Below are 27898 nucleotides of genomic sequence, written 5' to 3'. Positions count from 1 at the left end.
AATCTGAGTCTATGTTCCTTACTTGGGCACTGGTCCTGTAAAATGATCAACGCTAGAAGACCATCACTGTGTCCACATGGAGCCACAATAATTTCACTGTACTGGGAGCTAGCACTCCTATTTTCTATTCTCAGCTCTGTCACTCATCTGCTGCATGACCCTGAGCAAGCCGCCTCACCACTTTGCATCTCTGTTTCCCTTCCCACCCTTTCTCTGTCTTGTTTATTTAGACTATGTGCTTTTTGGGGCTGTCTCTTGCTATTATGTTTGTACTGATCTAGTAAATTTTAGCTTTTAGTTCCCTGTCTAGAAATATGCAGTACCTGACAGTAATTTCTGGTAGAACAGCTGGGTAGTTAAGTGGTAAAGCACAGGATAAAGAAAGCATTACCTAAAAAAAAAAAAAAGGCATTAAAATCTGATCTGAAATGTCTTTTTTTTTTCTTTCAAAAATATGGCTACATTACCATAGTGGCATCAGCAACCTCTTGTTTTACATTCAGTATAAACTGAACTTTTGAAGATGGGATCTCTGACGTCTTATTATCAATATAATGTTTTAGTTCTGCTACAGCCAGCTGATCAGTCACAATAAACTCATCTTCATCAGGAAACATACTAGAAAGTAGGTCTAACTCAGAATGTTGTACTTCAGCTTCTTCCAAATTAGTCATTTTGGCCATGTTTTAGCTGTTTCCTAAATAAAGAAATTAGGAAAAAAATGAAAAGACAATTCTGATAGAAGCACAAGTTTAAGGACCAATCATGCAACTCTTATGTGAGTAATATTAATTCATTTAAGTAATCCCACCAAAATCAATGGGATTGCTCATAAGAACTGATCAGCTAAGGGTTTGCAGGATGGAGCCGATATAGAAATGGTGGCTGAAATCATGGCCTAATTAAATCAATGGGAACACTCATGACATCCCATTGATTTCAATAGGGCCAGGATTTCACCCTTTGTTTAATCGAAAGACATTTGAGTGAAAACAGTGTGATATGTTTTGAATTTCATCATTTGTGTTGTTTTAGTATTTGCAGTGCTGGATAAGGCTATGCTTAGGGGGTCTGTCCTTCCAACAATATGTGGAGAAATTAGGCATATAATGCCAATTTAAGCATCAAAGTGAAGAAAAGTGGTCAGAAAAGTGATTGCAGAAATGGTACATTCTTGCTCATTGGATCTGCTCACTGTACATTCAAAGACATATTTACTGTTCTGACAAAATCTTCTACAAGATTTTGCTAATATTAGCCCTGCAGAGCCAATATAGACATGGGAGAGTGTGACGAATTTAATTGTGTCTTAACCATTTGGTAAAGTTGTAACTAAATTCTAATTAGAATTTTTTTTTTTTACAAGTGATGATGCACGAGCCAAAAGAATCTCTCTGGACTTTCAGACCCCATCATGGGATTTCTAGCACTGGCAGTTGTTATAATAAGCACTCCTAGGAGTGGAGGAGGAGGTCCCATTCTAGAAAGAACAACAAATTACATTTTTTTAAATTTTAAAACACACCCCAAATCTAAAAAGAACCATAGGCTATGCTAAGTCCACAGCAGTGCACTTGTAGCTGTGTCAGTCCCCAGATATTAAAGAGAGCAGGTGTGTGAGATCAAGTATCAGAGGTGTAGCTGTGTTAGTCTGGATCTGTAAAAGCAGCAAAGAGTCTTGTGGCACCTTATAGACTAAGATATTGGAGCATGAACTTTCATGGGTGAATACCCACTTCGTCAGATGCGGTGGCTGTTTACCCACAAAAGCTCATGCTCCAATACGTCTGTTAGTCTATAAGGTGCCACAGGACTCTTTGCTGGGTGAGATCTTATCTTTTATTGGACCAAACTTCTGCTGGTGAAAGAAACAAGCTTTATGATCGACACCGAGCTCTTCTTCAGGGCTGGGGAACATCCTCACAGCAAAACACAAGGGGGAACCGACTGTTTAGCATAAGTAGTTAGAGCGTTTCCTAGTGTCCACGGGCCGCTCTACCCGGAATGGTCCCTCAGCAAGACGCTTTAACTACCCACGCGGAACAGCCGGTCCCGCCGCGCGGGTAGCTGCGAGGCCGGGCGCACCCCCCGGGCCGGAAGAAGCGCTCCAGAGGGAGGCGAGGCGAGGCGCTACCCCCCCGTTATTTGGGCATCTGAGCTTTAAATCACCACGCTGGGGCGCGGACTCAGGCCCGCCCCGCCGGGCAGCTCGCAGCGCTACAGCTTCCCACCGACCCCCCTCCCAACTCACACCCTTCCGGCTGCGCCTGCCCACCTCCCCCTCTGCACTGGGACTTATACAGGCCGCTTCGCTATCGCGCATGCGCGGCGAGCCTTGCACTTCCTCATTCGCGGTCTCTCGCCGATTGACCTCAACGCCCCTCCAGTTTCCCACTATGCAACACACCGGAAGTGATAAACAGCCGTTCCCGCTAGCACTGGGGTAAGTCACGCTCACAGCTCCGTCACGGGAAGAGGACGGGAGCCGTAAAACAATGCTGAGCCGGAAACATGTGTCGTAAATCAACTCGATTCACGACACTGGCCGCTGAGGGGCTTAGGCCCAGCGAGTTCCTCTGGACTCCACCACGTTATTTACCCTCCCTTCCCCTTTCCCCCAGTCTCTGAGTCACTTACTCGCCTGGTCTGAGCCGCCTCCTGTCCGCTCCCGGCCCGACTCTGCACGGCTGGGGCTGTGGGGCTTTCCTACTGGTTCTGGTCGGTGTCCGTAACTGGTGGGAGGCGGGCTCAGAATGCGGCTGACTAGCCAATCGGAGCCAGCGGGCTGCCCGCGAGTTGCCGGGCGAGGTGGGGTGCGCTGCGCTCCAGGCTCGGGTTAGGGCGAGAGGCGCAGCAGCGCTGGCGGCGGGAGCTGGAAGACGCGGCGCGGGTAGGCAGCCGGTGGGGGCTGGGGAGGGGGGCAGCTGCAGCAGCTGCCTTGTCCCGCGGTCCCTCGCGGCTGGGAGCTGGGACAGCAGCGGGCGGGGGTGCTGGAGCAATGTGTGTAGTGGGGGTGCTGCGAGCCATTGAACCAAACTGCAAACCCTGTCTAGGATAGCGACCGCTTCAAGCCAGGGGTGCAATAGCACCCCCAGTGCCAGCCCCTGTGGCAGCGAGGTCTCCTTGCGCTGAGAGTTTGCCTGTGGGAGGCTCAGGGTCCCTGGGTAGATGTGGCCCAAAGGACACGTGTTGTGCTGCGTGACAGCGGAGGGGGAGGGGGCGTGTTTTTCCAAGGGGATACATCTCCTGTGGAGGCGCCACGTGGTGGCGGTGGGAGAAATGCCTAGCGATAGAGAGGTTGCATACCTGGTACAGTGGGCACCACTTACACTGGACATTTGCTACCTGCTGGTACCCACGACTATGTAGGTATCAGAGGTATGTCCTATTCCTAGTGTACCAGACTCTGCAAATATTAGTGAAGTTACAATGGGGTAAACAGCTTCTAAAAATAGTGCTCCCGTGTCAATGCCCTATTCCCATTCTACAGCAGGTGTATTTTAAAGGCTTTCAAGTGCCTTAACAAACTTGGGTCTAAATCACACCCTTTAATACTACATAAATAGTATTTTGTAACTTAGTAGCATTGAGGAGAGCCTGTCTGACTCATCTACCCAGCTGCAACATGTATTTGTTTAATACTTACCTATTCTCACCTGCCTTCTCATTCTGTTGGCAAGATGGAGTTCGACCCGGACAAGGCTAGACATGCACTACTGTGATTTAACTAAATGTTGACAATTGCAACTTTATTTTTGAGTGTGCAACTAATTCCTTTTCGAAATCTATAATTTCTTTAGTCTGAACTTCCAGAGTGTTAAATTTGCTACACCCTCTAAAGTGCTACTTTATATTTCACACAAACGAATGTAGTATGCACCCCAATCTGGGTCTATGCTGGTTATGTAATATGTATATATTTTATTAACCTTGTAACCGACACTTGTAATCCCTCAAGCCTGGCCCCAGATGTACAGTACCTTCCTTCTTAACTTGTATAAATTTGATTTTAAACATTAACTTTAATATTCTTTTATATCTTTATATCTGTTACTACGTGGGTAAACTTGTCCTTTTGAGAATGTGGTTGGAATTCCTTTCTATGCCAAAGGTCTGATAGCTGACCTTTCTTTGGGGGGGGAGAGCTCTGAATTAAGCTATTCTTGTGCTTTTTCTCATTATATACATTAAACCATACATATGGTACCTGATTTTTTTGATGATGATGATTATTATTTATTTAAGACCAGCATAAATGCACAGAGTTTGCTTAAGGCTCTGTCATGATGTTGGAGGCTGATGCCTCTCTAGGTCCCTTTCTAAGGGTATACTCAAACAGTTGTTCCAAATTACATTATTTACTACATAGTTCTATGAATACAAAAACTGAAATCTCCCAGAATTGAAGAGACATTAATGCCATAAGAAATCTGGATCTCCAGTATATTGTCAAATGCTGCTAGAATAACAATTTATTTAATGTTGCTGAACAAGTCATAAAAAAAAGGAATTTCCAATAAATCAAAAGTAGAGAGTTCATTAAATAAGTAACTTCAGTATTTAAATATGAAAAACTAATAATATGACAGTTGCCTCCTAAAACTTTTTGTGTCCGTACTCCATTAAGGTGAGCCATAAAAAGTGTAGGGGAATTTTGTTGACAGTTCAGACCCCACTCTTACATGGACCTCCGTGCCCTTGTGGAGTCCCATAGAGCTCAGATCTGGTTGCAGAAGTGGGGTCAAAATGTGCATTAGCTATAATGTACGGAAATATTATGAATTCATGTCCCCTTGAAATTCAGCTCATTTAAAACTAGTTAATTTGTCTGATTGCTGCTACCTTTTGTATAACCTACAAGCAGAATCAAAATCTAGTTTTGAATTTAATGTTTTTTTTTCCCCATTAGGTTCTATGTAAGGAAAACTACAAAGCACTAATATGGGAAAGAAGCGAGCAAAGGGAAAAAACATCCAGGCTGATGATGAGTCTCAGGATATTTTGGGTATGTTTCATAACAAAATATTTTCAGAGAAAGACTGTAATACTGTGGAAGAAATGTTTCATTTGTCTTGAAAGTGAGGAGCATTGAAAACCCATTAATAACCAGAAGGTATTTACAATAGTCACTTTTACTTCTTTGAATATTTGATTGTAAAAAATGAGTTTACCCAGCTGAACCTTACGTTCTTTAGAAAACATCAGTATTGCTCCTTAAACTTGGTCGGAAATCTTTAAAATGTCAGAGATTCAATGTTTACTGTCATACAGGCCCAATCCTGAACACCTTTTCTCAATAGTCACATTTCAATTCACATGGAAATGCCCCAGAATCCCATGAGATAGTCATGGTATAAAGGGCCAGCAGAGCCAGGCCCTGTACGTGTAATGGAAAGTAGTTACACATTCTTGATACATTTTTTTTCATTTCTGGGTGGATGGGTATGCTAACAGTAACAGGGTCTGAATTAAAATACACAATTATAAATGCGTATGGATTTCAGAGAAATTATTATTCCTTGTATTAGCAGCATCTTACTCCATCTGGCTTTGGAGGTCAATGCTGCCTCAGTCTCCTCACTGCCATCAGTCTTCCATGAACTTTCAGGCTACCATAACACTTTTTTTTGACCTTCTGGTCAAAAGTCCGCCCCTCTTTCAGAGTAAAATGAAGTTTTGAACAAAATGAGCATAATCCTTCCTTTCAGCTTCATTACAGGATCCCAGCCCTGCTTCAAAGGTCTGTTTTCCCCAAGCTGTAGCTTTTCTTTTTGTATATTCTTCCACCAGGCTCCAAATAGTTCTTCAGTGGCCTTGTTTACCCCACTGGTGCAAGGTGTTTCCATGCACCTCTCTAAATAGTGCCATAGTTGGGGACCAAGGCCCACTTTCCCTTCCTGTCCTATAGGTTTCCACCCCTGGACCCTAATGCCATAGGCTGTCTGCCCGGAATTCCAAACTACATTGTTTCTGTTTCCCAGGGCCACTTCCTATAGTGACCTCAACCTAGTCTCCTTTGTAGTCTCTCTTTGGCCAGCTCCCATTCCCGGTCAGCTCTCCAGGAAGAAGTCATCTATGGGAAAGTCTTGCAGCCATCATCCTTTGAATCTCTCTCCTTGACTGAGCTGGAGGCTTCTCTTCGTATATTGTAGCCCTGTGGGTTACATGACTGTCACTTGATCTCTGGGCCCTGAGCAGGGAGGTAGGCTAAAGTAAGATTGCCCAACTCCCTAAAAGGTGCCAGCTCACCTGTGTTATTTCTGTCTCATGGCCCAGAATGGAAGTTAACTTACAGAAAATAAGTAATGCTGGAAGTTGTCAGTAACTTAACTTTTAGTTGCATTGACTATGCAAGACTTTTACCAAAAACATTATTTAATTTGGAATTGTTGTAGACAAACCAAAGACTAATGATGTTTTAATCTGTGCAGACAAACATCTATCCCAGGCTGTATTATTATTTAGCATTTGTATTATGGTAGCAGCCTGAATCCCCAGTCACTACTATAATTCCAATGTGTTAGGCACTCTACATCTAGCAAGACTGAGTCAGTGCCATGAAGTTCTTACAGTCTAGGGCTATAATCCTGCCAACTGCTCCAAGGAAAGAAGAAAGATTTTAGAGCTATTATTAATTGACTTGAACAATAAAAAAAATACCAATTTTACGAAAGGTACTAGAAAATAGTTTGAATTATACAGACATTTATGTAATTTTTTTAACAAGTTATTTAAATTCATTGAAAGAGTATGGTAGCAAAAGAAAGCACTATAAGTATTAACTATGGATTCAGATGCTTCGTAAATAAAATTATTTCATGTAAGCAGCTTTATTGAAATATTTTTACTCTAGCTTTTATACTAGAGATAGTAAGCATTTGTTGTAAATATAAATTTAGAGCAAATAGAGAAACTATGCTAAGCAGCATTAAGTACCTTAGTGACAGGCATTTGTATAAACCCCACCACATATTTTTTCCAAACCTGTTCCTATTTGGCTCTTAAAAAAATCTTTAAATGCATTGCTTCAGTTTGCTGACTAACAGGTTATGCATAAACAGTGAGTTGTAAGCTCTTTGTACGTAAATTAAACCTCTTGTCATGTAAAAGGCAAAACCAACAGCTTCTCTTCACTCAAACCCCAGAAATAACCAACTCGAAATAAAAAAATCAAACTCAAACAATATCCACTTCACTAGCAAATACTAGCACTCATTATATACGTATACAGTGCTTTGGTATATTTAATCCTGCATCACTGTGGTGGGATGAACTAGATCAGGGTAGTCAATAGGACCGCAGGACAAATCTGGATCACCAGACGCTTTTGAACTGATCCCAAAATCTTTTTATTTACTTATTATAATTATTGTTGTTTATTTTATTATTTTCTCTGGAGTCTGGATCTTGATTATACCTTGACCAAGAAATTTGGACCTTGGACCCTGTATTTCTATGGTTCTATGACTATATCACTTCTTCCTATCAAAGACCATCATCTCATGCCACTGACTGTAGCTCTGGCAATATGACATAAGCAGTCTGTCAAGCCTTTAGAAATGTATAGATCAAAACCAATACCTTATACTTCATTTGGAATCTAACAGGCAAACAGCGAAGATCCTGGTGCCTTATGCTTCTGCTGAAACAAGCCTCTAAGGTTACTTCTACACTTAAAACTGTTGCTATACTCGCAATAGCAACAGGATCGGTTCTCCTATTGCTGTAGATAATCCGCCTCCCCAAGAGTCAGTACCTAGGTCAAAGAATTCTTCTGTTGACTAAGTGCTGTCTGCACTGGCGCTTAGGTTGGCATAGCTGTCTCTCTCAACAGTGTGGATTCTTCACTCCCCTGAGAAACATAGCTGTGCCAATGTAAGTTTCCAGTGTAGACCAGTCCATAGTGGCCAACGTTCTGCATCAGCTTCAGTTTCTGGGTGGATTTAAGATGTAGCTCTATGTAGAGAATGTGACAAAAATAATATCCTGCACAAATCTTACTTAATTGAATTTAATGCCTTTAGGGTCTATTGTATTAAAAATCAAATTGTGTTATTGAGGGTGTGTGCAACTTCATATGTGCTAATGTAATTCCTCCAGTTATTAGCCCTTTGACACAAACCCCCTGGAGAGATGCGCATATATTAGCTCAAATTGGATTCTCGAGGGATCAACAGACAAAGGATTTTTGGATAAATAGCCTGATTTTAAACTGGCTCACGGCTTTCTTCCTGATCCAGAAAACAGACAGGACCCCTGGTCCATGGAAGGCCCCAATCCTTAGGGTAGGATTAGAAGGACTTGGACTATTGAGGGCCCATAAGACTGGGTACTAGTTCTGAACTGGGGTTGTTATGAACTTGTGATCATGGAACTTGTGATCCCTTTGTGGGGGTTTGAAGGACTGCTCCTGCTAGAGCACATGTTAGCGTTGTCATGATCTCTGGTATGTTTGTTAGCATGCATGCACATTCTTTTAATATGTTTTCTCTGTAATGCTTTTACCCAAAGAATAAATAAGCTTGCATAGAAAGAGTTGTGTCACAACTTATAACTGTAGCAATTACATTGTGTATCGTCTCTGAGGAGAGAAGCTAAGCAGTTCTGCTTAGGCAGCCTGACTTCGTTGGTGAATTCACAGTATAATCAGGAAATTGTGCAGTCTGGAAATATCCTGGTCAGGACAGTGTGTGAGACATGTCTCCACCCAAGAGAGGTGATGGCCAGGGGAGCTGGAAGCCTGAGAGTGAGAACCCTTGTTGAACTACTGAGGGGAAATACAGATGCAGATGCCTTGAATTGTGACAGAGCACAGTGTAGTTATCTAATCTTGAAATGACAAAGGCAAAGATTATGGTGGCTAGATATGTATCCAGAAGAAATTTGACAGTCTTATTCAGTAAATGCTATTTGGTCATATTTGAGAAATAGCTGATAGTCCAACGATATCTCCAGATCGTGAACTCTTGTAATGAAGGATGGACACACGCTCTTTTTGTCAAATCTTTGCCACAGCTTCCAATTACTTCCCCTAACCTGCCATTGTCTCCTTAACTATGAAAAGGCCACTTGAGCTCATGGGCCTGTCACCTTTTTTTATGACATATAGAAGTCTGTGTCCATGTTGACTACTTGGCAAAAATGTGACTTCCTCATTTTATCTCTGTACTTTCTGTTTCATAGAACCTGTGTGCAAGCACATTCGCAAGGGATTGGAACAAGGCCATGTGAAAAAGGCATTGCTGAATGTGGAGTGGAACATTTGTCAGGACTGCAAGAAAGACAATCAGAGACAAGATAAATCTGAAGAGGAAGCAGATGAAGGCCCTTCAATATGGTTATGTCTAAAATGTGGCCATAGGGTATTTCTCTTTTTTTAATACCCTTCAATGTTGCATAATGCAGTTAAGAAAGAGCTTCCAATTAACCCTCTAAATTTTCATTTACTGTTAAACTTGTAGCCAGATGTGGTGCTACACAAATTATTTAATATAGTTCAATCTGGCAAAAAGTGTCTGCTCTGAATTGCTACTAAAAGTATCTAGAAGCTTGGCACAAAGGCATTTAGCAGACTTAAGGACCAGACTCCATCGTGATGACTTCCACTTCTTGATAATCCAGATTATTTTGTTTGTAATAATATTTAATATTTCTATTAATATTTCTATTGCAGGATCTTATGGTATATTGTAGTAGTAATATGGCTTACTTAATTTAGAATCATGTATGCCTAATAGTTTTTTCATTTTTTAGGACTTAAAGTTGGGATTTTCAAAAGCACCTAAAGGAGTTAGGTGCCCAAATCCCATACTACTTGATAATTATTCTTTATCTAACTAGTACCTTTTCTCTATAGAAATAAACTTCTGGAGGTATTCAGACTAATTACTTTATTTGCTTAGCTAATTGTTAGGTATTTATTAAAATTTTGTTTATAGTCTGAATTTATTTTTTTTCACTTGATAGTCCATTGGGTTTTGTGACACTTCTGGTTATCAATGTTATAGGGCTGTGGCAGAAATTCTCAAGAGCAGCATGCTTTAAAGCATTATACAACACCAAGATCAGAACCCCATTGTTTGGTTCTCAGTTTGGACAACTGGAGTGTGTGGTGAGTTCGTCAGGCAACAGTTATAAGTCATAACTGGAAGAAAATAAAAACGGGGGTGTGATTTATTTGTGTTTTGTTTGTAGACTTCTCAAAATAATACACTGAAACTTTTAGGGTATTTCCATACAAAAAACTTTTAACTTAGAGTTATGGTTGCTGAAATAATTAATAAAATCTTTTACTACAGCATTACCACAAGACTGACACTGACCAGTTAGTAAATATTGTTAACGTTTAATACATTCACTTAATGATAGTATTGACATGTGAAAAATTCATGTTCACATTTCCACATCAACCTTAATGCTGTCACTCAAGACGCACACTTTCAGTCTGAACATTACAAATGTATGTATATCTTAGGCTACGTAATGTAATTAGTGATAAATGTTAAATCTTTCAGTCTTGTTAGAAATTAAGGTTTTAATGGTCATACTGTAATTGTGCTTTTTACATAAAGTTGCTGAGGTGATTTATACAATAACTCTAAGTTAAATATTTTGTGTGTGTAAATTTCCTTCTTTTAAAAGATAGTCTACATTGTATGACATAGAAATATTGCACCTAGTTTATAAAGATTTTTATTACATCAGGCTTTCTGGTGTAAAAACAACTGACTTCATGAAGAATTTAAAACTGATTGGTGCAATACAGTATTTCACTATAAAGTGGATGGTTAAAACTAAAAGCCAAAAATAGATCTTCAAATCTCTTGATGTGATTGATATACAAAGGAGATGCTAAAATCTTAGATTAATCTCTTATACAGAATATAAAAAGAACTTTGCAATCACTCTCCTCCGTTCAAAACTTTACCAAGTTTTCAAAACAGTTGACAAAAAAAATAGATTCCTAAGTAGGTTGGATGAAAGACTGGATATATATAGATGTTCTTTCCATGCTTTGTATTGGGGATTCTAGTGGGTTAGAAAAAAGAGTTACATTATAAACTTCCTCTGCTCCCAAAAATGGGAGTCAATCCACACTTTCTTGTAATCCTGAAATCTGCTAAATGCATTTGTGCCCAACACTTTAAGAATAAGTGTACTTTATATATACTCATTTAGGATGTTTCAGTATGTCAAAGCAGTTCTGTTTGGTTACATATGTTAGTGCAAGTCTATACCAGGTAACAGGACAGGTGGTTCCTCAGAGTCAGAGTTAGGATATGTTGACAGGACAGTGTGGAGAAGATTGCATTGTTCTCCCAATGCTCTATCTGCTCTGTGGATAAATAGAATATTTCCATTTACCAGTGTGGCTTTTCTCAGTAAAATTATGTGAAACACAGTGCAGTGATCTAGTGGTACACTTATTTGGTTTTTGTTCTCATAGAAATAAAAACACAACTGTATCAGCAATAAAAAAGGCAAATAAAACAAAACTATACATTAACGGACAAGCAGAATACACTTGTTCATGTCTTATTCAAACTAAATATAACAAAAAAATGTTTGGATAGAATAAACTTCAACTTTCATATCTGTATCCACTAATATTTGTAATCATTTCCTTTGGGGCCTGATTCTTTATTTTTTTTATTCAGGCAGAACTCTCAATGAATTTGAGTTTTGCATGAGTAAGGACTGCAGGATGTCCATAAAGTCAACAGTTAGGGTTTACGCGATCCCCACCTCCCATATCACTGCCACTCTTTTTCTTTAATGAAGGTAAATTGGTATCAAAAATAGTTTTTTAAATTCCTGATTCAAGAAGATTGTTATAAAAATATAGCATTTTCAGGTGTGTATAATGGAGTAGTTCAGAAATAACTCTAGATGTTGTGATTTGATGCCATACAAATATAATTTTAACTCAGTCTTTTTTTTTTTATTGCACTCTTTTGGCTTCTTTTTGGGAGACAGGTGCTACTTGTGTGATAATGAAGTCCCATATAATAGTTCAAATCGATTGGGCCAACTCGTGGATTGTGTTAGAAAACAAGCTTGTGTTGATACACCAAGTACAGGTATGTACCTATAAGGTATATAGTACACTGAAAGCGCCTTGAGCCCAGCAGGTACTGCTGTAAATCAAGACAATACAATATCAATTGTGGGGTTTAGATGTTCGGAAAGGGGGGTCAGGATTTCACCTAATGTTTCTAAATCTTTTCAAAAGGAAAATATGGGGACAGAAAAACTTCCTTATGGAATCAGAATGTTATTCTAAGAGTATGTGTCATGTGGATTCCACTGTAGGGGCACAAGATGCACATGAGATGAGATTATGTGAAGAGTAGCATCCATGCCTGTGCTGTGCATGTCCCCATGGGGGACCTCCCTGAGGTCATAAAGAGCAAGGGGGCTGCAACTATGTCAGTTCTCTTTTATTGCCCATAGCAGCAAGGAGTGTCTGCACCCTGTCCCTTAGTGGAATTTCCCCCTCCTTGCAATTTTTCTCTAGGTAGGGGAATTTCCCAACAAATTTCCCCCCCTTTTTTATTTAGTTTTATTATTATTTTTAAATTTAACTTCTCAGCACTTTGCACCATTACCTTAATCTAAATAGACAGAGTCAAAGCTGACCCTCCTTATGCAGTATTCTACAGAGAGAAGGTGGTGTTGAGAGCTCATCCCAAATTTATTTCCAAAGTTGTCAGATTTCCATTTTAAGTGGAAATCTATTAATCTCCCCGTTTTCTTTCCAAATCCCTATTCTTCTCCAGGGGATAAGAAACTTTACACCTTGGATGTCCTAGGTTCTTGCTATATTATCTTGATAGGCCAAAGCCCTTTGGACAGTCTCCCTGTCTTTGTTGCCATAAGTAACACTTCTAAGGGGCAAGCCGTTTCTTCCCAGTGAATATCTAAATAGATTACCTAGTGTATTTCACCCTATCACGTGCTACTACACCCCTTCCTCCAAATACCAAAGCTCATTCTACTAGAGCACAGGCTCCCTTCGCTGCATGCTTTACATGGATCCCCATTGACGTTTGCAGGGCAGCTACACAAAGTAATCCCATTGCTGTATTAAATACTATACCTTTGACCTGGCCACAAGATCATACACCAAATTTTGAAGGCCACTGTTTAGTTACTGGCAGTTAGGACTCCAGAATGGGGCACTGCTTATCGGCCACCTAGAGTGGAATCCACACGAGTCCTATTCAAAGAAAAAGCCATTACTTGCCTTATAGTAACTGGTTCTTCTAGATGTCATGCTTCTGGATCCCAGACCTCTATTCATATTTTTTCAGAGTCCCCTTTACCTGAGATTTTGAATTAGCACGGAAACTAAGAGATGGTTGTGGCTGCTTTGCCCTTTATGTCCATGGTTGAGGGATGGGGAGGCATAGAGGCATTGCTATTCTAATTTTGTGCAAGGAGCATGCACATCTAAAATGGGATGACAGCATCTCTAAGAACTAGGTACTATAAGGTAAGTAACCGTTTTTTCTAGGTGATTACAAATGAATACAACTTTCTCTGAATTAGTAATGTCAATCCATTTCCTAGCAGACAAGTTGTAAAAATCATCACAACTGGCAGTTTTAGCAGAAAAACTGAGGATTCAGTGGGCTCTATGACTGAACTGCACTTTCACCTCTAAAAGTCGTCCCTACAGATCAGAAATGAAGTGTGTTCCCTGGGCCATCTTTTATCTGTCCTTTGAACTATGTGGCTGAAACCATAACTGAAGTGTTCCTATTAATGTTGCTTTGTTTCAAATTACATTTATAGCCTTAGTCCACACTAGTTAAGATTTAAATTCCACCTCTCTTCACTTTGCTGGGCAGTGAAATGTGTCAAATAATCTTTCCAATAGGTGAGGAACAGACAGGTAGCTTCACTGACTTCTGGGACAGACATCCTTAATTGTGATTATTGATGCATACAAATTATTGCTAAGAAACAAGGCTAACATTTGTTAAGAAAACTGCAATTAGTGGATAAGAGTTAACATGATCCGAGAGAGATGTATTTGAGCAGCTCAACCAACATAACCAACTTAAAGTGACTGATCTTAGCTAGGAATGAGAAGGCACAACATTTTTTAAGGAATCTTGGAAACCTGATTTACAAATAGGAAAATAATATCCATTACTTTATCAGTTTCCATACTAGTCTGGAATAGTGAGGCCAAATCCTGATCCTGCTGAAGTCAGTGGGAGCTTTGCCATTGGCTTTAATGGAATCAGGAATTTGCTCACGAGCTCTAACTTGGTGTACAAAAGTGAGAAACATGGAGGGAATCTGGGACCACTGCATTCAACATGAACCTGAGTCATTGTGAGGGTTGTTGTTACGCTGAAGAAGACGATGCAGTCATATTGTATCTGAATGTTTTGCCAGCGAGAGCCCCATCAAGAGAAGACTGTGGCAGCTATTTAGCAGGTGTTTTGGATGGGATTTGTACTCAACTTCCCCAGGAACTCCCTATTCAAACTACCTAGGAGCATCTTTCAGTGACGCACATGAATTTCAGGAGAAGATCCTCAAGATACAGATCTTTCTTGGTTATAAAAGCAAGTGGCATGAGAACACTTACTTTCAGGAGAGTTCTGTTCCACATACTTCTTTGTAGGTTGTAGCTGCCGTTTCATGTGCAGCATGATCTTAGATGCTATAATGGTGGGTGCTGTAGAAAATGCTATGGTAGAATGACTTTTGACTCCACAGATATGGAATTGCCACGAACACACATTAAATTTTAAAGGTATATGTCTGCTAAATGACAGTATTCAACTGATGATTATATTAAACAGCACAGTTTAGTCTTGTTAAATTATGATGTGCAAGAAGTGACCTCAAAACCTAACATTGAAATGTTATATTTGAAATGTGACTCTTGAATGGCATGGGTTTAAAATTTAACCCTTGTAATTTTCTATTGCTGTCTTCAAAGGTGGAGCATTTTTCCAGGTCTGCTACAAAATATTATCTGTTTCCAACTCACCCCAGGTACCTAACATTTTTCTTTTTTTGTATTTCAGTGTCAAAAGATCAAGAAAACAAAGAATTTGAAAATAAAAAAGTAGAAAAAGAAAACCAAAATGAGCAGGAGAAGGGAAAAAAGGAGGGCATGATCAAAGAAGACAATTCTTCAAATACCAATGCAGCAGTGACTGTGAAAGGACTTAGTAACTTGGGGAATACATGTTTCTTTAATGCTGTTATGCAGGTACACTAAATATTGTTGTAACCACTTCAGATTCAGATTTTTAATGTTGTATTGTAGTAGCCCCAAAAGGACCTAAAATAGATCAGGGCCTAATGTGGTAGGTGCTGTAGAAGCATGCAGACATGATCCCTGCCCTAAAGAACTTGCAGTCTAATTGGAGACCAAACAGAACAAGTCAGTTGTAGAAGGTAAAAAATGAAAGGATCGGGGAGGGGAACAGAGGGTGATGGTTAATGAAAGTAAATGGGGTAAAATCAGTACTTGGTCCTGCTAGTGAAGGCAGGGGGCTGGACTAAATGACCTTTCAAGGTCCCTTCCAGTTCTAGGAGATAGGTATATCTCCAATTATTATTAAGACCATATAGTTACTTAGGTTAGCTATTGAGCAACATGATTTTCAAATTATAAGACTACTTTTTCTTAACTCTCCTATACCTGATGTCTACAGTACCTAGCTATCACCTGTAGGCAGCCCAGCAGAAATAGGTCTTGAGGGAAAGGTGATATTCCTGTTCCACGTGGAAGCAAGTGGTCATTTGTGGGAGAAGCAGACAAATTGGCATTCAAGGCTGGTAATGTGTAGTGTTTGGGAGAGAGGAACAACACAATAATAGCAGATAACTAAAGGAGAACAGGTGCAGAATTGTGAATGGTCCTCATGGTGAGAATGAGAAGCTTGAATTTGATAATGGTGAATAGGAAGCCAAAACAGGGACGCAGAAAGGTGGGGATGCGACCAGAACATCCTCTTGAATGGACTTGGCGGGGGAGGCAGAGGGAGTGTAATTTGTGTCAGTGAGGTCAGAAAGGAGGTAGCAGTAGTAATAGAAGATGAGGGCCTGAACTAGGGTTCTAGCAGTGTAACAATAACTTAATCCATAGCTGCTCTCCTACAGTGGTTTTCATTAGCATATCTCAAAGTGCCTTTCAGAGGGAAGTAAGCATTATTATCCCCATTTTATAACTGAGCCACAGATGCAAAGTGACGTACCCAAGGTCATTCAGCAGGCTAGTGACAGCGAGGAATAGAACCCAGGTCTCTTGTGTCCCAGTCCAGTGCTCTAGCCAGTAAGCGATACTACCTTGCTCACTAGCCCACATTTGGAACTGTTATGAAGTGGGAGGATTTGGATACTGTCTGGATGTGAGAGGCGAGAAAGGCAGGAGTCAGATACGCCCCCCATTTTACACACCTGAGTGACAAACAGAATGATGGTGCTGGAAGGACGTGGAGAGCTGGGCAGGGAGTTTTGGCCATATGAAGTTAAAATGCGTGATGATAAATCTTGGATGAGATGTGCAGAAACACGTTGGTAGTGGAAAGGCAGACTTGTGAGTGAGTGGTACAAACTGTTTGCTGTATTATATTTATTACACTTTTATAATGACTCATCTGTTTTGCCTATAATAATATGAACTGTAGACTGTAACTCAGGGTACAGAGATTAAGGAAATAACTGAAAATGATTGGTGCTAACTCTTTCAAATGTTAAATGTTTTAAACAAGAAGTCGTTAATTAATATTCTTATAATACCTTTAGAGTTCTCAGTCAAAATAACCCCACTTTCTCAAACTTCCTACAGTTGTATCCAATGTGGTAGTTTGCACTCAGCTTCTAGGTGTTGAAGAATAATGTTGTAACCACTACATTACACACTGCATTCATTGCATCAGTAGTTGATTTTTCCTAATTACCAGACTTTAATTTGATTTTTTGATCTCTTACAGAATTTATCACAGACACCAGTTCTGAGAGAGCTGTTGAAGGAGGTTAAAATGCCTGGAACAACAGTTAACATTGAGCCACCGGAATTTTCAACAGTATGTACGCTGCAGTTTATAAAGTAATTTTTTAGGTGCATTAAAAAAACAGTCAGTTGTTTTTTGGGGTTTTGAGGAAATTTTAAGGAAAAACGTTAAGTCCTGTCTCTGTTAAAATCAATGGGAGTTTTGCCATTGACTTCAGTGGAGTCAGGAATTCACCCAAGATGTACAGTTAAGTGGCAGATTTAATATTCTGAATATTGTAAATTCATAGAAGTATTTCCATTACAATGAAATTCCTATCACATTAAAAAAATTATTCTTGTAACTTTGGCATCGGTGAGGTCTGGTCAGACGCCACTTTCAATCAAATTTTAAAATGTGCAAAGGAAAGGAAGGATAATTGCTGCCCTTTGATGTGATCCTGCTATTCTTTCAGCCTGGGGACTCGGGAGTTTATACATTTTTAAAAATTAAAATGAAAGCTAAGGAAATCCCCGGAAACTTAACTTTGATAGTGTACATTTCATTAACTTGAGGGTATGTTTGGGTTATTTTGTGCATTGTAAAGCAGGAATAAACACAAAAATGGTGCCATTTAAAAAAAAAAGAGAAAAATAGAACATTCAGATTGAAATTAAACAATAAATTATCCTTAGTGTGCTGAGTCTAAGGATACTGTGTAATGAGGAAATGTTCTCTAACCATTTCTGCCTTAAGTAAACTTATTCCCTATCGTTTCATTTAGAAAAACAGAGAATTAGGTTTTTACTAAATGTTGTGTTATAATGGATCATATTTCAGGAAGTTAAAACAAGTGTTCAGTTTTTCTAATATTGAGCTAATTTCAAATGAATCCATAGCTCTGACTGAATTAAGAATGCAAAACAAAACTTGATTTTTGTTTTTGTTGCTTAAAAAGGAACCTCTGGCGATAAAACTTGAGCAGCCTGGGCCGCTTACATTAGCTATGTGCCAGTTCCTTTCAGAGATGCAAGAGACAAAAAAGGGAACTGTCACTCCTAAAGAACTCTTTGCTCAGGTTTGTAAAAAGTGAGTATCTGCACATAATGCATTGTAATAAGGACTGAAAGAATATTGTTAACATTGGATTATATAGTAGTAGGGCAGTTTTTACAATTAACAAAAAATGTTTTCATTTGTCTCTCATTGTGCATGTGCCAGCAGAAGTTCAGATGGTATCTATAAACTTTTCAAAGACATGGTGTAGACCAAAATAGAAATGAGTTAAAGTTAAATGAAAGAAGCATATAAAATGAGACTTTCTACCCTCTCAGCTTCATATTTTTCAGAAGTTCCCATATACCTACAGGTATCTGTTTCATCAACACTTGAGATTTGTTTCTGTCTTCTGTGGACAAGTTGAAAATAATTCACATTTTAATTTTATATATATATATTATATAATTATCATTCCGTTTAAACAGAGCAATACGGTTTAAAGGTTACCAGCAGCAAGACAGCCAGGAATTGCTTCGTTATTTACTGGATGGGATGAGGGCAGAAGAGATCCAAGTAAGTTCTTATTTCATTGTAGTATATAACAATGTGGGTGTTTGTCTAAGTATACTGATATTAGTGCTTTGTTAGAGTAAACCTTATTCTTAATGTCTTTTATTATTGTTAGGTGTATTGTAACAGTTTCAAGTTTTAGTCCTTTTCGTTAGGTCTGCAAAGAATTTTTAGACCTCATCCCAATTAATACTGAACTGACTTGTCCACATTGTCATTTGCATGATTGTGTGATCAGTGTTAGGATTTTTGAGGAGGGCTAGTTAGAGGATTTCTTTATCCTCTCTCTTCTCAAACAGTCATCCATAAAAGGAGGCTATTTAGGCTACCATCTGCAGTCTGCTGTGATAGAGGAAGGGAGTCCAGCTGCTTGTACTTGGACTTGGCCATAGCTGTGAATGCTTAGAGGGGAAAACAAGTCAATGAATATTGTTCTCTAGATAAAACGGTGGTCCTGGAGGGGTGCACTCTGGTGAATCTTGGGTTATTTTCTGTCTTTTGTTGATGGTGTACTAATAGAATCAAGAGTACTAAACAGTGGGCCCAGTTCTGCCCATGTTGAAAGCAATGGGCTAATATGAACATAACAAGAACTTGAAATAGGTGTCTGACGTCCCTGTAAATATTAATAAGTTGCTGGCCTCATATTGCTGTAGAAGCACCTTGAAAAGCAATTGGTTTGGAAGGTGTGTGGTTGTAGTAGTAGGTGTGTAGTAGAGTTTTATAAAACAAAATATTTGTTTTAGTAGGGTGAGGGATCCTTGCGGAGGATTTATGGTTTGTTTGCATCAGGGCTTACTTGGGAGACTGTTTATTCCTTGGACTTCCTACTAAATATATTAACCAAAACACCTGGAAATGGCTTTAAAAAAGCCCAAATGTGGGGAATATTTCATGTTTCTGCAGAGTGCAGACAGTCTTGTTACTTTCCTAGTATGGGGGTTATAGTTTATTAAGCTTAATTCTTTTTAATTGGTGAAGATGGAATTCTATCCAACTGAAATGCTTAACTGAACACGCATTTAGGAAACAATGTTTTGTAAAGTCTTATGATGGAATATTTATTTATTCTAACTTTCAGCGAGTAAGTGTTGGAATATTTAAAGCATTGAATGACTCTGACCAAAAAAATGAAGAGCTAAAAAAGAAAATTAAAGGTAAAATAACAGTTTAAAATTATTTTTGATAATTGAAACCTGGACAATGCATTACTCATGCATTTTTTTAAATATTTTCAAATGTAATTTAATTGCATGCTTTAACACACATTTTGTAAATTAACATATTGTCTAGAGCAGTGGTTCTTGAAACCAGTCTGCCAATTATTCAGGGAAAGCCCCTGGCAGGCCGGGATGGTTTGTTTAACTGCCACATCCGCAGGTTCGGCCGATCGCGGCTTCCACTGGCTGCGGTTTGCCGCGCCAGGCCAATGGGGGCTGAGGGAAGGGCGGCCAGCACATTCCTCGGCCCACGCTGCTTCCCACAGCCCCCATTTGCCTGGAGCGGTGAACTGCGGCCAGTCATAGCTGCGATTGGCCGAACCTGCAGGTGCGGCAGGTAAACAAATCGGCCCGGCCCGCCAGGGGCTTTCCCTGAACAAGCAGCAGACTGGCTTTGAGAACCACTGCTCTAGAGTATCAGGCCTAAAAATTATGCTTATGCTATTCATTCAAAGGGCCCACTGACTTCAGTAGGAGCACTATCATGGGTAAAATAAGCAAGATTTGACCCTAGCTTCATTATGCATTACATGATCTCTGGATGATCAGACACTATATAACAAACTGAAATCTCAAAGTACTTAAATTGATTACAGCTGGGCATATCTAACCCTCCCAATGAAAGTCTGCTACCACTGTGGTGTATATTTTTGAGCATGGCAACAATAAACACTAGCAAGGAGAAGGAGGTGAAGTATCATTTACCCAATTCAAAATCCCAACCACCTAGGATTTCCTTCTTAGTTCCCCAAATAAGTGCTGACTGGCTCCACTTTGTTTTTAATTTGAATTTGTTAGGATTGCAGTTTGACTTGAGATGATTCCTAGATTATTTAAAAACCTTGAAAAAAACTTTTTAAACCTTGTGCTGTATGAATTGTGAGAAGGTAGGGCGGGAAAGAGATGCAGCTGAGAAATTTTATAAAGATGCTTATTTAATTTAAACAATTTAAAACTATTTTTCTAACAGCCTCTATCCTTCTCTCTTTCTCTCTACCTTTGTGCCACCGTGTTTCCCCCTCCCCCTATCCTCCAAAATCTGTGAAGCTTGTTTTTTTTCTCTAGGAAAACAAACACAAAGCACAACAAATGCAAACCATAGACTTTACACTGCAATCTCCCTGTTTACACACAGCTTAACGTCAAATCAAAACAGTCACTAATGTACAGGTGAAGTTATTGTTTATGACATATATTTGAATGAATTCTCTGATTTTCAGAGTATGAAAAGAAAAAGGCAGTACCAACCTTTGTGGACAGAATCTTTGGTGGAGAATTATCTAGTACAATCATGTGTGAGGAATGCAGAACGGTATGTAGACGGTCTGCTTGGTATAGTTTAAAACACTGTGTATAAGACTTGTGCACAGAAGAAACAAGTAGTAATATACGTAGAAAGAAGATGTATGAGATAGGAGTTTATTAAATGAAGGAAACTAGGCGGCGGGAGCTGCAAGTTTCTCAAAAGGTAAAATTTGATAGAAATATCTGTTCACCTGTGCTGCAAATCTCATCTGTTCTCCCGGGACTTGATGCGGGGATGAGAACTGAATGCTTGGAGAGGATTGCGTGGATGCTTCTCTTAATTCTGAAAAATTGCCGGGATCCTGAGTTACGAGATTTAGTAGGGATGTTGGTTTTGGTTCATGGGTTCCTGTTTTGTAAATATAAATATAAACAGTCATAATTTGTATGTGCAAGAAAGAGCGTGCATTGGGTGCTATCCCGGAAACAGGCAAAAGAGAAGGGAAACAAATGGCAAAGATGCTAAATTCAAAAAATTGTAAGCCAGGACTTTAAAAAAAAAAAAAAAAAAAAAGTGCCTAAAGTTAAGAGCTTAAGTCCATAGGTAGGCGTGTTAATAAAGGACTAGAGTTCAAGAAATGGTGAGCCGTTCTCCCCTGCCCCATTACATCCACAGCGGAGTGCTAGCTTCTAATTTGTGTTTAAACTTCTAACTAATAAAAACAAAGTTTCTCTAATTATATTAAGTAAAATCTGTTTGCTTAAGGTGTCCTTGGTCCATGAGTCTTTCCTTGATTTGTCACTGCCTGTGTTAGATGATCAGGTAAGAATCAGAGGTATTTTTTTTTTAATATATATTCGTTTTGGTGTGCAGTTCTGTTAGCTGGATCTTAGAGAGGAAATTTTTAAAGTACGTAATTTCAAAAGGTGAATATCTTCAATAATCTTACCTAATAAAGTTGCTCAATAAAATGATAGAGAATAACAATGCATTTCCTTAAAGTAAGTTCTACAGGTTGTGGCTACACAAGCCCTCTTTGAAAATTATCTGATGGTTGGAAATGCTACTGTAAGGCAGGGCATTGGTGATTTTACAGCCATGTCTGCTAATCTTCCTGTCATTAGTTAGTGCCTTGGTCAGAAAAAATCTGCTAAACTGAAAGGCTGGCTGACTTGTAAAGAATGTTATCTCAGGTAAGTATTATGAGTCTAAAATTTAAATAGATCTCATGATATTAATGTGTCAATAGCCAGACTTTCCTGAGGCAAATTAGATGGCTCTTCAAATATTAAGTTCCTGTCTATTTACTGCACTGGGGACAGTAATGGAGGCTTCCTATCTAATATTGATACTCAGAGCCTTATCATATACTCTCAAGGTGAAGAGACATATGGTTAGAGCACTTACTTAACTGATCGATCTAAAAATAGTTTAACTGTTTTAGATTTATATCTGTCTGTTTCATTTTTGCCATCAGCACACACATTATATCTCCTTTCATCTTCAAAACATATGTAAGTAGTACTACACTTAAAAAAAACAAACAAAAAAAAAACCCACAACACTAAGGGAAGAAACTTTAAAAACACATTTCATCCAAAGGATGTTTGGATAAAATGTTCCTGCATTGACTGGCCTTTTTTTTCATATTAATAGAAGCAAATAGAGCGCCTGATCCTGCAAACACTTACTACCTATTTATTGAAGTTACTAAATATTTTAGATAGTTTAGAGTATCTTCTGTGGATTCAGTGAGATTAATATCAGTAAACCTGAATGTTAAGTTCCATCTTTAAATGTTTATGGCTTGGTTCTGCCATCCTGAGTCACAATGAGTAGTATTGTACTCTGCAAGCATAGATTTCAGTGGGGTTGCTTGTGGAGTAACGTACTACCCAGTAAGAGTAAGAGCAGCGGAATCAGTGTGAGAGTGTGTGAGAGAGTGGGAATGTTTTGTTACAATACCTAAAAAGTCAGCAGCTTAATTTTAAAATTCTTAGTAATATGCCAGTCTCTCTGCAATTTTTTTGGGGGGGGTTGAGGGGGAATATTGTTTTTGTTATGATGTTTTGAAAAAAAACCCATAACTGATATTAAATTAAATCTTTAATCTGAAGTCTTTTGTCCTTGAAACTATGATGGTGGCACCGCGTTTGTTGTTTGATCAAATCTGTTTTGATTTTTAGAGTGTTAAGAAAAGCTTAAATGAGAAAAATGTTAAAAAGATGAAGGAAAAGGAGGATGAAGAGGATGAAGACAATGACAGTTATATGAAGGAAAGGGGTGATAATCCTGGTGCAAGTAAGCACCTGCAGAAGAAAGCAAAGAAGCAGGCCAAGAAGCAAGCCAAGGTTGGTTATGATGCAAAAATAAACATTAAGCAATTTCACCCTGGGCATAAGATAAAATGCTAGACTTTTTGTTTAGTCCACTTTGTGTAGTATGATCATTTGCAAGGGGACAACTAACAATTTCTCCCCACTCAAGTGCAAAGCTTACAGGAACAGTTATCTTACTTTACCTGTTGTGAAGTTGCATTAGGAAAGCAGGCAAAAGAAAATAAATACAACAGCATTAACATACACCAGAAGGCTTTTCTCTTGTCAGTGACTGCAAGAGAAGCACTTAGACGGTTCTGGAGGAATATAGTCAAGAAAAAACATTTTGGGGACATAAAAGAAATTCAGATTTGGATTGCAGGATGGGTATTCTAATTGGAAGTGTGGGAGGACTGCATCTGAGAAGTTGAGTGAGAGTGATACTGGCCATAATCATTTTGAGTTGATGCCCTCTGATTGTTATGATCGCTAAATTAGATCATTCCCTCTTTAAATGGCAACTCCCGTTGCTTGAAGTAATAAGGTATTTCCAGAATAAATGGTGCATAGCAGATAAAAATACAGCAATTTTTTCTTTGCTTTTATACAATCTTGTACAGTACACTGCATATTTTTATTTGTAGAACCAGCGTCGGCAGCAAAAAATTCAAGGAAAGGTGCTTCAGATAACCAGTGTATGTTCTATGGAACAATCTGAAGAAAATGTGAAGGAAGATAAAGAAACAAAGGGAGAAATAAACTCTGAAGTCACTGACCTGAAAAAAGAGGAGGAATCTTCCAGTCAGTGTGAAGAACTTCGCTTAAATCAGGAAGATTTAAATGATCAAGAGAATAGTTCAGATGTACATAGTGCCCATGAAAGTATAAAAAGTCCAGAACAAGAATATGAAGATAATGAAACCAATATGGATATTGCTATGAAAGGCTTAGTTTCTACTACTGAGTGTATTAGTGTACTTGACAATCTATCTGTTAAAGAAGATTATCATGGGGAAGAGGAGGAACTTGCTACTAACTTAGAAAAATTACACTTAGAAGTTGTTACTGACTCTGATATGGATATCTTGGATGACCTTCATATGGCTGAGTTAAAGACATATGAGGTGGTGAATGAGGACCCAGAAACAGCATTTTGTACTCTTGCAAACAGGGAAGACCTAAACGTAGAAGAAGGTTCAATCCTTCATTGTTTATATCAGTTCACTCGTAATGAGAAACTCAGTGAGATCAATAAATTGCTCTGTGATGTATGTACACAAAGACATTATGGACCAAAGACTAGTGGAAAAAGTATGCCAATTAAGTTTTACGTACAAACTAGAAAACCAACTCTTAATCTGTCCATATCTGCTATCTTTAATTTCTTTGCTTGTTTTTAAACAGGTTTGCATGGGTAGTTTCTCTTGTATCTATTGATACCCAGTATTTAACGGCCAGACTGAACCCCTTACTCCTATTAGTGGGCACTTACTCATGAGTAGCCCTATTGTCTTCAACGGAACTACTTGTAAGTTACCACCAGTATAGAGCAAGGGGGCTCACGGTCTGGCTCTATAGTAGGATGGAACATGAAGCATTTTTTTTAAACTCTTTAAATGTTAAACTTTTAAAATTTACTATAGCACATGAGCCATAGGAGGAGAACATGCAGAAATTTGCCCAGCAGACTAATAAAAGCACCATTCAGCATGTAATTCTGTAGAAGTCCTAGAAATGAGTGTTAGAACTCACCCTGTTCAAGCAGATGATGTGGTAATGTGATATACGCTAGTTAGTCTCTTGAACGAGGACCATCATGAAGATGGCAGCTTGTAAACATTTATAATTTTGAAGGGAAATCATCAGTGTCTTAAACATACTATAATGATGGATTAAATACATTGTTTCCAGTCCTAGTACGTGATTTTACTCACTTTCATATTAGAAAAATTTTACACGTTATTATTGCATTATTCTTGACTATCTAACCAATGGTGCTCTCTTTCCTTTAGGTGAGAAGAAGCATGTTTACACTAATGCCAAAAAGCAAATGTTGATTTCTCTTGCTCCTCCAATTTTAACACTTCACTTAAAGAGATTTCAACAGGTATTATTAACTGGTTAACTCTTGTATTTTAAAATTGTATATAGTAATAAGCCATGGAAGTTAATGGATCTTAACTTCCATATAATCTTGTTGCATTAACTACTATTCTTTCTACAACTTTAGAAGTAATATATAGGTAATGTGAGAAATATTCCTGATGCACTTATTCCTGTTACTCTTGCTTTCTGTAATAGTTCTTAGAATTTTTGAGTTCTTCTAGCAAAGAGATATTTATTAAAACAATTTAACTACCAGAAATGTAGAATTAAGAAATATAGACAAAATAAATTGACTCCTGCTGAAAAACAAACTTACTAAATATGGAGAAGGATGATCTGCAACAGAAATCCGCTCTAAGAAATACATAAATAGAAAGCAGTACAGCTAAAAGACTTCTAAGTGCTGGTGGTGGGCAGTAAATTAGATACAAGCTTGCAATGTGTTCATGTATTTTGAAAGGGTGTGAATATACAGAGCATCATATTAACTACAGAGGTTATAGTCCCTCTGTACCTAGATTATGGCTTTCAGTTTGAGGCTCTTCAATATCGGAAAAACAGCGATAAACTAGAGAGAAATGAGAAGAGGGAAATGAATATCAGAAAGGATTGACTTAAAAGTTTAAAATTAATAATTACATAATGCACCATGGCCAAACAATCAAGTAAGGCTATAACTGTCTAAGTAGCTGAAACTCCAGGGAGAGAGCAGAATTGTGTAAAATGATCCAGAGGGATATATTTGTGATTAAATTAAAGGAAGGAAGCTGGGGAAGCTTTTCTTGATGTTCAACATTAGTACCTATTGAGCTGTAGAATAGCATTTGAAGGGAAGTGATAGAAGGCTCATCACTTGAGACTTTTAAAACCAGGCTGGAGAATGTAGCATAGTCAGCCTTTCTGCACTGTCTTTAGCAATGGATTAGAGGTTCCTACAAGTATACTCTTCTTAGAACTGTACTGCTATTGTCATTAATGCCAACACAGGCTAAATCTGTAAATTCAACAGCCATGTAGCCCTATGCTCCAGAGAAATGTGTAGAGAAACCATAGACAAGAGGAAATTTGGAACATGGCCATAAAGAACTGAAAAGCATGACTGTTGGAAGTAATAGTCTCTTTCCTCTTCCCTACCCCCCAACTTTGTTTTCCATCCAAAGATTGGTTGTGTTCTAAATGAATCTTTGAAGTCTTGTTGGAATTTTTTAAAATAACTAAACTTGTAACCTTTTCAGAACAGACTTCTATCACCTGTTTATATATGTCGTGATTTAAGGTCCTGTTTGTGTTTCTTCATTTCTATCTTTCTTATTTCTAGGCAGGATTCAATCTACGTAAAGTTAACAAACACATAAAGTTTCCAGAAGTGATAGATTTGGCTCCTTTCTGTGCAATTAAATGCAAGGCAAGTAAAAAAATCCTTTAATTATTTTTCAAATAGTTGGACCCGTCAACCCTTACAGCAAGAGGTGTTTGCTTGTTTTTGAAAACTGTTTTGGTATGTTCTCAAAACAGTCAGCCATTAATCAGAATCTCCCCATACCATATCCCAAAACTTCACTGACCCCATCATATGGCAATATATGATAGACTATATATAAGTACAGTTGAGCTCGTACGTTAGAGCTCTGCTGTAGTGTACTTCAAATTTTAAACATTGGTCATATTCATAGTCATTAACGCATTGCTTCTACGCTGACAAGTGGAATCAGAGCTGACTCACTACAGAACAATGGAATCAAAACACACTGGTCTGAAAGGCTGACATTTCAGCTAGGTTGAATCTCAGTATCTGTACTACACTGGCACTATAACAAAATTGTCACTTCACAGAACGTTGCTGAAGGGAATAGAAGAGTATTGTACTCTCTATATGGGGTGGTTGAACATAGTGGCACAATGAGGTCTGGACACTACACTGCCTATGTCAAGATGAGAACTCTGAGAAACCATCTTTCTGATCTTGTCCTCCGGGGAGAAATTCCTCAAGGTAAGCGTCACCAGTATTTTCACAACAGTCCACTCTTAAATGGAATTTCTCTAAACTGGTAGTAACTTGTGACATTTCTGCCTCAGCACTACTTTTAAGATTTTTTTTTAATTTTTGTTAACAGCTTTAGAAACTGAATCAGCGGGACAGTGGTTTCACATCAGTGATACCCATGTGCAACCTGTAGCTGTATCTAAAGTGCTGAACTCACAAGCTTATCTCCTGTTCTACGAACGACTGCTGTAATTAACCTGGGATGTGTTCCTCACACAATACTTTATGGTTTTTAAACATCTTAAAATAAAGAAATGTTAAATCAGAGAAAAATGACTTGTAAATCATGTTCAATTAGACTTGAAACTGTCTACTGCAGAAATCTCATGCTTCCTAGAAATACTGACAGATGAAATATTAACTTATACTTGTCCAATAGTTCCATTGCTTTTAAATAAAAAGCTATTTTGTCTTTTTCCATAACATAA

At 38.6% G+C, this 27898-nt stretch overlaps 2 protein-coding genes across 9 annotated transcripts in view; one reads left to right on the top strand and one right to left on the bottom strand.

Annotated features, from left to right (window-relative positions):
* The window catches only part of RWDD2B (RWD domain containing 2B), a 6405-nt gene extending 3680 nt beyond the window's left edge, over positions 1-2725 (bottom strand). Inside the window, exons 1-3 of one of the 4 annotated variants that reach the window (XM_039487127.1) lie at positions 2638-2725; positions 468-697; positions 324-391 (exon numbers count right to left, since the gene is read on the bottom strand). In XM_039487127.1, coding sequence (XP_039343061.1) covers positions 324-391; positions 468-683 — 284 coding nt within the window. In that variant the 5' untranslated portion in view covers positions 684-697; positions 2638-2725. The other 3 variants (XM_039487154.1, XM_039487136.1, XM_039487143.1) reach the window with 3 other exon arrangements.
* Positions 2315-27898, top strand: USP16 (ubiquitin specific peptidase 16). Of its 5 annotated transcripts, none has more exons than XM_039487083.1 (18): positions 2315-2443; positions 4910-5005; positions 9184-9362; positions 10008-10111; positions 11977-12080; positions 15051-15238; positions 16968-17060; positions 17926-18056; positions 18452-18539; positions 19618-19693; positions 20977-21068; positions 21768-21824; positions 23189-23353; positions 23965-24631; positions 25333-25427; positions 26745-26831; positions 27260-27416; positions 27541-27898. In XM_039487083.1, exons 2-18 carry the CDS (start codon positions 4942-4944, stop codon positions 27660-27662), a joined length of 2469 nt encoding a protein of 822 aa, XP_039343017.1. In that variant the 5' UTR covers positions 2315-2443; positions 4910-4941; the 3' UTR covers positions 27663-27898. The 5 variants fall into 5 exon arrangements, with proteins under 5 accessions (XP_039343017.1, XP_039343034.1, XP_039343043.1 ...); XM_039487100.1 differs by lacking the exon at positions 2315-2443 and adding an exon at positions 2551-2718; XM_039487109.1 differs by lacking the exon at positions 2315-2443 and adding an exon at positions 2551-2808.

Source organism: Mauremys reevesii, linkage group 1 (assembly GCF_016161935.1).
Source record: "Mauremys reevesii isolate NIE-2019 linkage group 1, ASM1616193v1, whole genome shotgun sequence".
In the NCBI taxonomy this organism is placed as follows: Eukaryota; Metazoa; Chordata; order Testudines; family Geoemydidae; genus Mauremys; species Mauremys reevesii.
Note: the sequence above shows the minus strand (reverse complement) of the source record. Positions and strands in the feature narration are given on the sequence as shown.